This window comes from Porites lutea, chromosome 10, assembly GCF_958299795.1.
Source record: "Porites lutea chromosome 10, jaPorLute2.1, whole genome shotgun sequence".
Classification (NCBI taxonomy): domain Eukaryota; kingdom Metazoa; phylum Cnidaria; class Anthozoa; order Scleractinia; family Poritidae; genus Porites; species Porites lutea.
The window spans coordinates 1,100,712-1,115,608 of NC_133210.1; the positions used below are offsets into that span (position 1 = coordinate 1,100,712).

Here is a 14,897-nt window from a genome sequence, read left to right on the forward strand (position 1 = left end):
TAATTGTTGAGAGAAACTAACACATCCGAATTGTGGAATGAAAACTGCTAAATAAATAAGAACTTCTGAAAATGACAGTTTAAAAAGTTTCGAGCAATAGTAAGCATTTTTCGGATATAAAGAGTTCCTGAGTGAAGATAAGGGGTTTTGAAGATTAAAATCTTTAATCATAACTAAAACTGTCAACTTTTTAGCCTGAGAAAACAGCCGTGGCTATCAATCACTTTGTGGCTATCAACTTTTGAGCCAAAGAACTTTGTGCACAATGAAGCCGTTTTCTTGCTTTCTTGAAAGTAACAAATAAGTCAACTGTTGTCTTAGCTCCAGCTTGTCTGATTTTAACAGCCTGCAGAACAGTCTTCATCAGTCTTTTTCGCGTTTTTCAAGCGAGCCCCTTTGTATAGGAGATTTTTTCCCACGGGTGATTTTTCCTCGGTGTCATCGCGGGCCGATCCATCGTAAACAAAGTTGGATGGCAAATAGTTTTATAACAACAGTGGTTTTGCAGTAAAAAAAACTGACACAACACTAGAAATCTCTTTCAATATTACAATCCAATTATAATGTTGCCACTTTCCATTCGTTTGACGTGAAGTGTAACAGGCTGAACAGCGATAACAGTTAATCCTGCCATCTGCTCCCTGAATCACAAATTAAAGCGTTGCTCCTTGTCGTGACCTTGTTGTCTTAGTTTTGCATCCTGTTTGAGGCTGACGGTTTTAAAGTTACGCATCTCTTCAACTCCTGAAGCCAATTTGGTAAGACAGCCATGTACAGAATGCTAAGTGGGAGTACACTGTAACAAGAAGATGAAACTCCACACCAAACGCGAGGCTGTTAGAGCGGTTTTCACTTGACTGTCGAAAGGGATTGGTTTTGGTTTTGGTTTTGGTTTTACTACGCCCTTTGGTTCGCTAGTGTATTTACTTTGGTTTTGGTTTTACGACAGTCAAGTTGAAACCGCTCTATTCAGATAGTTTGGGTTAGTCCTGGGGATACAGTGGGTATGCCATACGCAAAGCTCCGCGAAAGCAAAAGTGCCAAAAACACTGGAATGCCTTAACTGAATCAGCCTACTTAAATCGCAAGACAGGGGAAAGGTTAAGTCTCCTTAAAATTTATATTAACTTTCATAGGTACTACAATTTTATTTGTGTTCGGTTTCCTTCATTTCTAACTCTCATGGATTGTCTTAACCAGCCCAACATTTCAAACAGTCAAAATGTCTCAGGTTGCAGAAGTGCTACACGCACAGAGAAGGCAAGTTTACCCCCAGAGACAAATACCGTCATTGCCTACAGGAAGAATAGAAATGACTGCTCTCTTGCTAAACAATAACAGATACTAAAGCCATAAGGGTATAATAAATACACAGTACTTTAGGCCATAAACCTTGCAGTCAGCTCAAATCCTTTTCAAAATAAAATCAGATGGCCATTCATTTGTGTAGGCAGACTAAATGTTTTTAATAAGGAAAGGGGCAACATTAAAAAAAGTACATATATTTTTCCTAAACTTTGATAGATAATTTTTAACAGTCAAATACAGTAATATTTTTTTAACATATCTAAAAGTATCCTCTGTCAAACATTTTTAAAGGTATAACTACAGCATCATTCGCTGAAATCTGATTTTCATCTCATAACGTTTGCAGTCCATAACATGTGAATGTTTGGTCATGATATGTCAGTGCAGTGAACAATAAACTGGTGCCAGCTGCCATGGCAACAGGTGTTCAAACATTGGATAACGCTGTCTGCCGGATAAATCACTATAAATTTGCTCTATTCACTGGATAGAGGTTTATCCAAAGGACAGTATTATCCACCTTTTGTACAACTGGGTCCTGATCAATTTTGCAAAACGTGTCCATTTGCACTGCTTGAATTTTAGTCTTCTCAAAATGCTGAAACTGATACCTGCATTCTTAGGCATCTTTTAACTAGATGCAATATTAACAAAATCATAAAAATTAGGTCATTTATTTCAGTAATTTTTGGGCAAGAGACCGTTTCCAAATTTTCGAAATCCAGCATAATCAGCAGTCAAGCTATTTTGGGAGGCAACATCAAATAAAGCAAAATGAAAGCCTACTGCCTGTTTCTCGACAGCCCTTATAAATCTTTAATCCAAAGTAAGTTATTTTACATGCACAGTGTTTTAATCCAAACCTCAAAGTTTGTTGGTTTGGAACGTCATTTTAAAGTAAGTCTAAGGACCTGGGGCCCATTTCTTGAGAGTTCCAACAATTAATGGGCCTGAAAAGATGTTGATTTACATTACAGATTGAGGTTTCAAAAGTTGTGCAGATTATAAACTAATAGTAAACAAAACAAAATGTACTGGTTTCTTAGGTATATTTTGATCTGAATAGTTTATTTCAGGCCCATAGAGTTACAGGGACTTTCAAGAAATGGGTCCCTAAAATGTTTGAGGTACTCTGAATGAGAAATGGGCTATTAGCACAAGAGAAATTAGCTAAAACAACGTCAGTAGCTAAAAATACTGGAGTACAAGGAACAGGAATCACAACATGCACCACTGTCTATGACGATAATAAAATCTAGCCTTTACATTATGGGTAAGTTGACATTTCTTATTCAGTGTCTTTGGTAGCTGGAGGAGCTGGCTGTGTTACAGGGGTAACAGGAGGCTTCAAATCAAACACCCTCTTTGCGTTATCTGCTGAGACACGTGCTACTTCCTCTGCGTCAATTCCAAGGCATTTGGCAACAGTGTGAGCTACTATAGGCAGAGTACAAGGTTCATTACGCCCTGGTTGGCATCTTTTTAGTAGTGACTTACAAACATCATCTAGGTCCTTTTCAGGGGCATTTGGTGTCATGTAAGGTGCATCACTTTCCAGAAGAATTCTATCCAGTGGGAGGACACCCTCCTTGAGAGCATCACGCAAAGCTTTGCCTGGGTTTTCTGAAGGAAGAAACAAACTTCATTAAGTTTTGCTACAAGTTCCACCTTATAAAGTGAACTGAATACAAAACTTTCAGTATACAAACTAGTCTGCTTTACTTTAACCAGACACATATTACCCTGGTGTGAGATGCATTCTCTGATGCAATTCTCTGACTGACACTAAAAACCAACCTACAAACATTACCCTTTACTTGCAGGTTAGAGGCAAATTTGCCCCAATAGTGCCCAACGACAGTTTTGTCCTAACAATATCCACACATTGTCAAGAAAAATGGTTATGAGAATAAATCAAATGATCACCAAAGAGAAATGCTTCGATCGTTTATTAAACTCTCTCAACTTATCTCTAAGGAAATGTCCATGAAGATCAGTATAGAGAATTTGTATGTGGATATTGGGGCTTCAAGGGTTAACAAAATACTTAATTACTTAGTATATCTTGTTCACGGAAACTTTTTGGTATACATTTTGAAGGCAACACTTGATGAACCTAAACAAGTCAACAGTTATTTAACACTTACCTTTACAAATAAATCCACAAATTCCAATGTAAAACCCCATTGCAACATAAGCGCTCATTTCAGAAACACTGCCAGTAAAACAGTGGATCACAATAGAAGGTAATCTGCCACTAAACTGGCTCAAAACTTCAATGAACTTCTGATGGGAAGCTCTCTCATGAGCCAAGAGCGGTTTCTGAACTTCACAAGCAATCTCAACCTAATATTACAAAGAGAAAAGAACAAGAGGATGATCATTTCACCAATCACTTGACTGCAGAGATATTCTACCACTCAGACTAATGTAAAGAATTGGGATTTGATTCATTCTATATTACTCCTATGCAAGAATACGTATTTTCTTGGATTTCAGGTAAGCATCATTTAATAACAACACCTAGCAGAAATTATTGTCAAGTATCAGGGTTGTCGAAAGTAGCTGGCTGCCAGTGAAAATTGCCGCCTACTTGGTCAGTATCAGCCAGCTACTCTGCTTGGCATTTCTTTACGGATGGCGTTTTTTAATAAAATATCCCTGGACTGGCTGCTTACTTTGACAACTCAGCCGTCTATTTCAAAACTTTCTGACAACCCTGAGTATTCAGATTAATGGGAATTTGGGCCTTGTTGGTTCTTACTTCGCAGAGCAACTTTATTCACGTGAATTTCAACATGCTGTTATTCATTGATACTACCCTCTTCTATTACAAAATACAGGGCCCAGTTACTTGACAGATAGTCAAGTTCATGTTTGACCCACAAGGTAAAGCCCACTTTTAAGCAAAGTTTATTGTCCAGGAACATGTTACTAGAGCCTAAACAACGTTGAGATAAGAGACTGTAGGAAGGCAAACAAAACTGTGGATTAAATTTATTATCAGCGCTAATCTTCCAAGAACTGATCACAGGAGACTGATTCAAGAACCAAGCTGAACCAAGCGGTTCAAGAAACAAGCCCAGGGGTACTGATTAGCTTACCTGCTTTGTGAATGCCTCTATCTGTGCTTTTTCTTGGGAGTAATTCCTATGAAAGTCCAATCCAACTTCACCAATGGCCACAACAACAGGATCCTTGGCTAATTCTTCAATCTCTTTTGCTGTTTTTTCATTCCATTCCTTTTCTGTAAAATGAGGATGCACTCCTATAGAGGCATAAAGTACTGTGGGATGTGCCTTAGCCTGAGTGACAGCTGACTGACTCATCTGAAGGGTATTCCCTGTAAGAATCATTTGCTTGATTCCAACAACTTCTGCTTGTTCAATAACATTCTGAATGTCTATGGTAAACCTGTGAAATACAACCCACCACAGGATGCAAAGAAAGTCAGTTTTACAGCTTGCTGTTCGGGCAAGCTGTACCTACCATGTACCAGCCAAAAAGTCTTTTCATCTAGCCCGAAAAAAAAAAAAAGATAAGCAGGGCTGTCACTAAGATTTCAAGTAGCCACATAAATACAACAAGTAGGTTGGGAATCAAACAGCAAGGGAATTTCTTTTGGTTCTATTTTTCTTCTATTTTCCAATGAAGGTACTCGGGGGCCACATTCTTGGTAGCTGGGGGAAATCCCCGGCCCCTGCCTCTTTATGACAGCCCTGGATAAGTATTGATTACAGTTCTTCTGTAAATTGGATTCCCCAAAAGACCTCACTTGTCCATCTGACAAGTTAAGAACAGAATTCACAGTACTGGCAACTTGAAATCATAATAGTGACAGCCCCATAGTACAATGTCTTCTTCATATTCATTTAGGGCTCCTATTTTGGTAGAAACTTGGGAGGATGACTTGTACAGTATCACTGTGCCTGTAACCTGGGTATCAGATAGAATGCACAGTCAAAAAGGAACAGAGAATGGCCAGAAGATTAAAAGCAAAAGCAAGAGCAACAGGATACAACAGAAATTGATGTCTCAAGACTATTATGGAAAAATTAAAATGCACTTACGCTTTGTTTGGCAGATTGACACCAGCATCAATGAGCTGCAATACTTTATCCTCGGGTATTTTTACAATGTCATTGGGACCCTGAGGGCGGCGCCTGTTCCTGTTTCTTGGATTGTATTTGCGGTTACCGCCTGCCCATGTAGGATAACTGGCTCTGACAGACATGGGAGGGATCATCGATGGGATGGAAACTTTACCACTAAAACTACCTCCTGAGTTCTTAGCTGGTTCAACTCTGATAAATTTGTCATACAGCTTGGTTCCATTCAAATGAAGTAAGTGGTCTACAAGTCAAGACAGTCAATTCAATGGCTTTCAAAATATTCGACATGTATAGCATGTGGGTAACAATAAATTATTTAGATAAACAAGTTGTTAAATGGGTATGATTCTTTAACAAAGATTATAAATTAACATCAATCAGGCCCCAGTTGTTCAAAAGATTCATAACGCTATCCACCGGATAAGTCTCTACCCACTGGATATTGCAATCAGTTTCCCTAATACTTATCCAATGGATAGTGATTTATCCTGTGGATAGCACTATCTAACGTTTAAACAACCGAGGCCTGATGTTTTATCCAAAAGGAGACAATGCAAACTTACTTGCAAGGTCCTCTGCAACAGTAATAAATCCATATTTTTGTGAAGACCCTGAACGCTCCTGAGCTAATTCAATCCATGAAGATGAGCGCACATAAGGTGTACTGTCGAGACCAAAATGGCGTTCTAGGTCCTCTTTGGTCACTTTTGGTGATAGATTCCCTTCACACAGCAAACCAAAAAAAATATGAGTCAACCACTGATAACCACTACACTGGTTATATAGACTGACTGTTCTATACAAAGTCAGTCCCTCAATACTGCCTTTGAAGGATTCCATTAACATATTCATGATCCATCAAGCGCATCAAACTAATTGACTGATTGCTTCATCTTTGATCTTGCTCTTTTGTTATATATTATCAAGCAGGAAAATCAGTTAGTGTGTGTATTCCATTTCAACTCTAACAACATAGCAAATCAGTACCAATGCTTGGTTTGCAACCACGTGACAAGGCGGCCACGTTGAGGGGTCAATACAACAGAATTGTTTCTCGAATAATTTACATGAAAATAGAGTTTAGTTCTCAGAGGAGAGAAATACTTTTGTTCTTGACCACCAACATGGCCGCTGTGACGTCACATGCAAACCAGCAATGGTTTGGTCCCCAACTGGCAACATAAGGCTTCACTAAGGGGGGTTTACATGACTCCGGGGTGACTTTCGTGTAGGAGCGAGTTCACTCTGGTTCCCTCTCATGGCTCTACATTTGTTTACATGATACCACCTCAAAATGACATGCCGGTGCGAGTCACCCCAGCACGAGTTCACCCCGGTTGTTGTACCAAGGCGAGAATTTCACTCCGGTTCAAAATCTCGCAACGGTATCATGTAATCGCGAAATGACCACACGTTTCGGTGTGAGATCAGTCTGCCGGTAAAACTGGAACTGGTAGCGCATGCGTAACGTTTGCGATTTTGAATCAGACATGTATTTTGGCAACATGATGTGTGCCTTCAAATAACGAGATATGAAATGACCCAGTCATCATGTAAACGGGATACAAGATCAAAAAGTCATCCCGGTATGAAACTCGCGCCGGTGCGAGTTTTCTCATATAAACACCCGCTAAGATGGCACCAGATGAAATTTCAACCTACTGAAAAATTTGGACACTAACTCATCATTTAATAACAGCACCTTGGTGTATCTCACTGTCCAATATTTTTGCTCTATTCGCATGGAGCTTTGAACGGCTAGACGTTTAAATTTTGATACGGGTAAGGTGGTTTTGTGTGAACTGAGCACGCATGAATTTTCAACCGGTCCAAACTTCGTCAGGCGCCGTGTGAACGTACGGTAGTCTATTAAAGTCAGTTTTGGAACAGATTAAACGTTGATTAAGAGAAACATTTTGCAACCAAAACAAAACTACCAACAACAAAAACAATAACTTATCATATAGGTGCTATAAAAATAATACACCAACTAATGATTAATAAGGGTGGCCCCAGAAATGAAAAAAAGGATTGTTATGCTGGTCGACGCCGGCGTTTGGAACATATTATTGGACTCTTTTTAGCCGATACACGAACAAAAAAGTTAAGTTACCGGGACTTACCGACAAAAAAACGTCGATTTGTGGACATTGTGCAAGAAAAAGGTAAAACGTACGCACAGAAAGCTAAAAAAGATGAAAAATAAAAGTTGTAGACCTGAGATGAAATTGCAGCTGAATCACGTGTAACACTTTTAGGTCAGCGGTAAAATTTTGACAGCTGGAGCCCAGATCCTTTCTTCCACTACTAAAACAGCCTGGGAGAGTTTGCATTCTGCTTGCTGTTTGCTGCGGGAAATTTACGATTTCTGAGAAAGGCTGTTGTTAAACTAAGAGCTATGCCCCTCATTCGGCCAAGACATGTGTTGTCCTTTAGCAGTGAGGATGTGGTACGATCTAATTCTTGTCCGTTTTCACGACAAAGACTCCACCAAATACAGCTGTACCTTGTATGATCTGAGCTGAATCAGCTGTGTTCCGACTTTTCCCTTAGGTGGCTTTCAGCAAACATTTGCTAACAAACGTTTGCTCTTATTAAAGGCTCAACCAGCACAGAACCTGCTCAAATCAGAAACTTATAGAAAATGGAGATGTGCCTCTGCCGGAGAGAAACAAGCTTCTATTATTTTAGAGGTAAATATATAATAGACTGATATACCTGCCAACTCTCACGCCTTAGGCGTGAGTCTCACGCCTGCGGGTTGAAAACTTCGATCTCACGCCGGCTCACGCTTGCGGGCCAATTTCTCACGCCTGATTGAAAAATGTGAGTTGTTGCCATCTCAGCTTGACACAATTTCCAAAAATATGTTAACTCAGACCCATGTAAGGAACGAAAACCATGTGTAAAATGAATAAATGACAATACTTTCCTCGCGATCTCTGATTTTTGAAGTGAAAAGCTCGCGTTTATACACGTCCTAAGACTTCGGACGTCTTCGGAAGACTTCGGACGTCTTCGGAAGACTTCGGACATCTTCGGGAGACTTCGGACTTCTTCGGAAATCTTCGGAAATGATCGTGTCGTCTTCAAAAATCCCAGCACTCCCAGGATAAAAATCTCACGCTTATATCTCGGAAAAAGTTGGCAGGTATAGACTGATGAACAGTTACGACTTAATTTTAGATATTTCGAGCAACAACAATTTGCTGTCTGTCCTATTTGAATTAGAATGAAAACAATGCAAATGTATCAAATACATTTAGGAACTGTACTTTAACATTTAAATTATAAGATAATGGATACAACAGGCACTGATAAAAGATTCCACCCTGTTGAAAGTTTCTACCGCCAATAATTTCTGCCCGTCCTCTTGTTGTTACACGTTTAATAGTTGCCACTGGACAACATGAACTGAAAGGAACCTTGCTGTCACAGTGGCATTCACTTGTGTAAATGGACACACAGCTTTAAAACATTCATCTGGTTCCCCTAACCCATTAAGAATCAAACCTCCCCTGTCCCCAAGCAATGATGAACCTTGTTTGTTCTTTACAGCTTACTCAGGTGCTGATAACTGTTTGTTTATAATACAATAATTGTTGAAGGATTTTTGCAGAAGTGATTCTTACCATATGATTTCCTCAGATGATATCATTGTATTGTGAAAGGAAGGTTTTCCAAAATTTTGTGGCCTCAACTGTAAGATGTTTTTCAAGAGTGAATATCCCATTGTAGATGGAGAGCCTGAAATCCCCACCCACTTTAGAGGGAACATACCTCTTGGCTATTTGGGTGGAATATCACAGGCCTTTTAAGATCTTTTGTCATTTAGTGTCTGTTTTATTCACTGTTTATATAGCTTGAACGAGCAATGCGGATACACTCCATTGATATAGGTATGAAAAATGATACTCTCAATTTTAAGTGAGTGTTAAAATACTTAGACGTATCAGGCAAGAACTAAACACCATTCCCCATATTTCCTATACCATAACAGAGAAGTTTAAGTTAAACAAACAAACAAGTGAACCAGCCAAAGAATATAAGCATTGGTGGTTTTTCTATTTTTAAATTCCTCTATTTCTTTTGTCTTGCATAATCTGTGCCCATTCTTGTTTTATGATTCATAAATTCTGTCATATCAGAATATGAATTTTTACCCAGCAGGAAAATTATTATTATTCATAATACAATATCCTGTATATAGTAAATCTGTACACATTTTGCATGGTGAGATAGATAACAGTTCTTTTAGTTCTTGATTTCTTTGTTCATATTTCATGGATTCTAATAAAGAGCCAGCTATATTTTTTTGGTAGGGAACAATGGGTCTGCACTTGTGGAAGTTTTGGTTGGTAGATCGTCCTGGAGTTCTAATGAACAGTATCAGGTATTGAAAATAATTCATTTTCATCTTAGTTATGTCTATCAAAAGGTTAAGTTCTTTGAGTCACCTGTACACCTCTGTGAATTTCAATACATTCAAACTAACTGGGTTGATGAATAATAATATTATAAAACACTAAACTCCTGCTTAGCTAATTACTACTTGTTAAGTTTTGGTATAAATGTACAGATCTCTACTCATTGTTTCATCACAACTGGTCTGTGTGGGCTTTATTTTATTGCTTGCCTTCATTTTGTCATTGTAAATGCCAATGCATAAGAACCTCATGCTCATAGATTACACATTAAGATGTAAGAGATTTAGGCTATCCTTTTTGCTGAGGTTTATGATCAGTTAAGACAAAAATACAGTTGTAACTCCTACATGTATGACAAACTTTAAGATCATTTTTATTTTCCTGAGTATTGTTATGGTGTTATTTTTTTTTTCAGGTACTTCTTGTCGCTTCCTCTTTTATGAGCCCAGCTGAAAGTAAATCATTTACCAACATTAACAGAGTAAGAATGTTTGGTAAGTTATTCATACATGTTTCGATTACAAAATTTAACTGGATGAAAATTTAGATTCAAATTGAATGTTCCTGCTGAGGCATACATTTGTGTATACATGTATGTACATGATGCAAAATAATTTAATGATTTCAAACTTGGGGAAACCAGGGGCAAAGATGGTAAAAATATTTTTATTAACTCTACTGCATTTTTGTGTACATATAGTAGTTGATACCTGTTCTTCCAACAGCTACGAAAAATCCAAGGCCCTTTTTCCGTAGTGACTGTGACATAGTGTCAGAGCAAAAGCCATTGCATTGTCTTTTGTTGGGATCTTTGATTTCTAGTACTTGTCTTAAAGACCCGAGGGGAATTATTGAAAGCACTGTCTTCCACTCCCTATGTCATAGACTGTCCTTAAGATGACTGAATCATTATTTTTGTTTAAGGGTTAACTTAAAACAAAAGGAATCAGCGATTGATGTTTTGCTTGATATGACACTGAATTTAGCATTACCCCCTCAGTTGTTATCGTCTTCTAAGGTGAACTTTCATATCTTACTACAGGCCCAGACAAACTGTCCAAGCCAGTGGCTGCGCAAAAGTGGGACAGGATCAAATTAGTTTGTACACAGCCATTCAACAAGGTACATACAAGATTATCCTTAGCCCAAACCAGTAGTGAAATTTTATTAATCAGTTATGAAAGAAACTTATGTGCTATATTAAGAGGGCAGGAAATTATGAAACAAAAATGAGCAATCTTTTGAGTGCCTCTCCAGGAAAGGTGCTCCTGAAATTTTGGATGGGGTAGGGCGAGAGGGCTGTATATGTTACAGGTCAAAGTTAAATTCAGGTTTGTCTCCTAGCCCTAATTATTGATGAATTAGAGCTAGGAGACAAATGAGATTGAGAATCAACTTTTAACCTGAATTTAATTTTGACCTGTACCATGCTCGCTGAAAATTCTCACCCTACTTTAGAGCAAAGGGCTAGACAGCAAATAATACTGTTGTTGCTGGAAATATCTATAATACTGTAACTGGTCATCTGGGCTGGGTTGTTCAAAGCTTGGTTAAGATAACCCAGGGTTAGTGCAAAATTTAAATTCAGATATGAAAGTTTAAAAAGCTTTTGTTTAATTCTCTTTGTCCATAATTTGATGATTGGGTGCACTAAAAAGAATGGAGAAAATTACCCGAAGAAAATGCTTTTGATCAAAAGAAAAACAAACCCAGATTAAAATTTAACCCTGGGTCAGCACAAATTGGCCTTCAAACAACTTGGCCCACTAGGCTGCCTAATTTGTATTGGTTTCCACTCCATTAAATCCTGTACCAATTGTAAACACTTTGGGGAGAGCCACCACAATCTCAGTGCAGTTACTGACAAGGCATATGAGTTAGGAAAACAACGCAATAATTGTGATTTTCCCTGCACTATTTTGGACTTTAACTGTTGACGAATGATAAAAAGGATACAGGTCAACTGGTAATTTCAGGTCCTTGTCTCAGAGATTACAGTACCTTACCCTAATTCAGACCCAAACAGTTAAAAGATATACCCAGTTTTAGTCCAAACACCGTAAAAACCAAGCCCTGTGGCTCTGCATGTACCTCAGTCTATAGCTTATACAAGGGAGTGCCCCGCTCCCTATACCCACAGAGTCTCAGTAATGTTGGTTTACAAACCTGGGTACTAGAACAGACTTAATAGTAAATGTGGACATTTTAATGTATTACTGATCTCCTGACCTCAGGTCAAATAGAAAACACACATCTAATAACAAATTACTCAACATGAATCTACTCCTGAGGAAATGCTATCATATCCATTGTTGAGTTATTTACTATGAAAATTTAATAACACTTGCATGTCTTAACTTTCAGAATGAACAGTATGGCCTTTCATTCATAAACCTTCATTCCCCTCCTGAGGATACAGATGAAGGTGATGTAAACAAAACCACAATTTCAAGTCCTTCTGTTGCTTATCCAGTGAGTATAAGAACTATGAAATAACATGACTGGGTGGTGCATGTATAACATCATTGGTGTGGAGTGTGGAATGGGATTTTAGGCTACAAGATGCAGCCACATTCCTGTCAGCATACCAAAAAATAAAGTACATTCACACACTTCAGTTTCAATCTTTTGAGCAAATGACATCTTTTTGCCTCTGATTTAATTCTCTTATGGCAATTGGAGACTAAGTGGGACTTGCAGTGGTCTAGTAATGGAGTTAAACCTTCAAATCATAGTAAATTAAAATGATCAAATTTCTTCTTGATATTAACCTTAAATGTAAAAACTGGCCAGTACATATTTTAGCAAATTCACATTAGTCATGTAACTAGGAAAGAGAGGAAAATTTTTTGTTATAGAAGAATTATTTTGAGACATAAGCAGTTTTCAATAACAACAAAACTAGTGTTGCAGTGGGTCATCACCCTTGTAAATCTTGTGTTAGACAGTTAATACTTTAAGAATTTCTTTGTCATTTTAGGCTTCTAAGAGACTTGGACGGTTCACTCTTAAAGATGACAGTGACAATGAAGAGAAGAGTATTTCATCTGGAAGTCTTTTCTTCAAAAAACTTCAAAAGAAAGCATCTCTGCCACCCATGTCTATGGCTGCTGAAGTGAGAGCAGCATCAACAGCTACAGCTAGTTCCTCTGATGATAAAAGAACTAGCGACACCAGCGGTTTTAAAGCAACTAAAGACAGACAGTCAGTACCCTCAGACAGGCAACCAGTGGCCTTGAACAGGCATGTAGAAGCTAAAGATAAAAAAGAGAAAAGCAGAACAACCTCTCCAAAACCTGAGCAGAAAAGTGCTGAGAGAAGAATAAGTGAGGTAATTCTGAGTTTTCTTTTCATCAACATTACAGCTGTGAAACATTTTTTTTAAAAAATTTCTAAATGACTTAGAGTTAGGATTTTAAGTAATTATCTGGGTAAGGTGGATAGCAATTTCTTTTGTTATGCGGCAATGGTGCTTTCCCCACATAGGAATGTTCTCATTTTTACACAGAGAATGCATAAACCTACATAAAGGCTGTTTATGCAATAAAAATTAATGCATTTACACTCCACTTTAAAAGGGTGTTTTTTTGTGTTAAAAGATTTTGACCAATCACAAGAGTTGAAAACAATAGCCAAGAAAAGTTTACAATTTTACATGTTCCCCACATAGGATTTCTTTGTTATTCAAACTGAGACCAGATTTTGCTATATAGAAGATGGTTGGAATGTAAGGATTAATATATGTACTCCTTTATGAAGGTTTATTAACTTTTGCTGTTTAAGCCAATCAGAAGTAAGTACAGACAATAGAAAAGTCTGCACCTTTTTTGCATTCCAACATGTTTGTTGCCGTTGTTGCTATCGTTCTTATCTGGACCGTTTTTTAATTTTTTCGAATAATATTTAACCTAGTTGCAATTTTAATTTTTTCCAGCACCCTCAAAATACTTACACAATTTCTTATGAGAGGCCCATGGGAGCTGATTCCTAAGTATTTTCAGTAGCTGTGTGTTGATAAAGGTCATTATACATTTTTTCCTAGAGCACAAAAAGAAAATATGAAGATCTGCCAAAGGAAAACAGCGGAGGGAAATCACCTCCACCATCAAAAAGGAAAAGAGGTAATTTTTATTTCCTGAATTCTAAATGTCTATGATATATGTTATGTAAATCATGTAAATCAAGCATGCAGGTTAGACATTTACAGTCAACTCTCTCTCTTAACGGACACCCCTATAAGACGGACACTTCTGTAAAACGGACACTTAGAGTTGGTCCCTGCTTTTCTTTACTCCTTTTATTTGACTCTCTATAAGACGGACACCCCTCTAAGATGGACACTTAGTGCCAGTCCCAAAGGTGTCTGTCTTAGAGAGAGTTGACTGTATTAATCTTTTTCTATTTCTACATGCTTTGCTGTGTTGTCAAGCAGTGAGTACCACTAGCACATCAAACATTTAATAATGTACAATTTATTACTCAACTCCTCATGCTTTACAAATTTGATTGCTCAAATGCTGCTCTATTATGTTGGGCAGAGGAACTGTTTAATCATTTTATTTTTCTCTCAACAATTAACTTAGAATCCGTGAACAAAGATAATGACAGCCAAGTCACATTTGGTGAAATAATGGTGAGTTTATTTTTAGTGATAATTCACCAAATTATCATAATTTTTAGATCATTATGAGCGTTAATATTAACAGGGAGAGAGTAATACTGCAGAGTAATTCAGTCACTCACAACTCTCAATCTGGACCCCCCAACCTACTGATTGGTGCATTCTATCCCTATCATGCATGTAAGTTCAAGCTTCTACTGGCAAAGTCCTGGGGTTTCATACCTGGTGGGGAGGGGGAGCGGGTTGTGCTTTAGGAATACCAGACCTTGTTTAGCAGGATCTTGCTGTCCTATGCTAGACTAAACCCCTAAAATCCCATCTTTGTTTTTAAACTGAGTTGCGGCTAAATTTTCCTGTTTTCCTTAGTCTAGACTATAATCTATAACCAATTGATTAGTTTCCTGGCTAATGATACCTTATTCTAGAACG

At 37.9% G+C, this 14,897-nt stretch overlaps 2 protein-coding genes across 2 annotated transcripts in view; one reads left to right on the forward strand and one right to left on the reverse strand.

Annotated features, from left to right (window-relative positions):
- Positions 1 to 1,486: 1,486 nt before the first annotated feature.
- On the reverse strand, positions 1,487 to 7,631 carry LOC140951329 (3'-5' ssDNA/RNA exonuclease TatD-like). The gene is made up of 6 exons (XM_073400589.1): positions 7,544 to 7,631; positions 5,984 to 6,142; positions 5,379 to 5,661; positions 4,413 to 4,722; positions 3,456 to 3,654; positions 1,487 to 2,931 (listed from the first exon to the last, which is right to left on the reverse strand). The coding sequence occupies exons 1-6, from the start codon at positions 7,569 to 7,571 to the stop codon at positions 2,597 to 2,599; spliced, it is 1,314 nt and encodes a 437-aa protein (XP_073256690.1). The 5' UTR covers positions 7,572 to 7,631; the 3' UTR covers positions 1,487 to 2,596.
- A 129-nt stretch (positions 7,632 to 7,760) lies between these two features.
- The window catches only part of LOC140951355 (DNA repair protein XRCC1-like), a 16,758-nt gene continuing 9,621 nt past the window's right edge, over positions 7,761 to 14,897 (forward strand). Inside the window, exons 1-10 of the mRNA XM_073400621.1 lie at positions 7,761 to 7,869; positions 8,021 to 8,113; positions 9,283 to 9,319; positions 9,743 to 9,813; positions 10,263 to 10,341; positions 10,890 to 10,969; positions 12,212 to 12,319; positions 12,828 to 13,178; positions 13,890 to 13,968; positions 14,431 to 14,480. Of these exons, the coding sequence (XP_073256722.1) occupies positions 7,819 to 7,869; positions 8,021 to 8,113; positions 9,283 to 9,319; positions 9,743 to 9,813; positions 10,263 to 10,341; positions 10,890 to 10,969; positions 12,212 to 12,319; positions 12,828 to 13,178; positions 13,890 to 13,968; positions 14,431 to 14,480 (999 nt within the window). The 5' untranslated portion in view covers positions 7,761 to 7,818. The remainder of the gene's footprint in view (positions 7,870 to 8,020; positions 8,114 to 9,282; positions 9,320 to 9,742; positions 9,814 to 10,262; positions 10,342 to 10,889; positions 10,970 to 12,211; positions 12,320 to 12,827; positions 13,179 to 13,889; positions 13,969 to 14,430; positions 14,481 to 14,897) is intronic.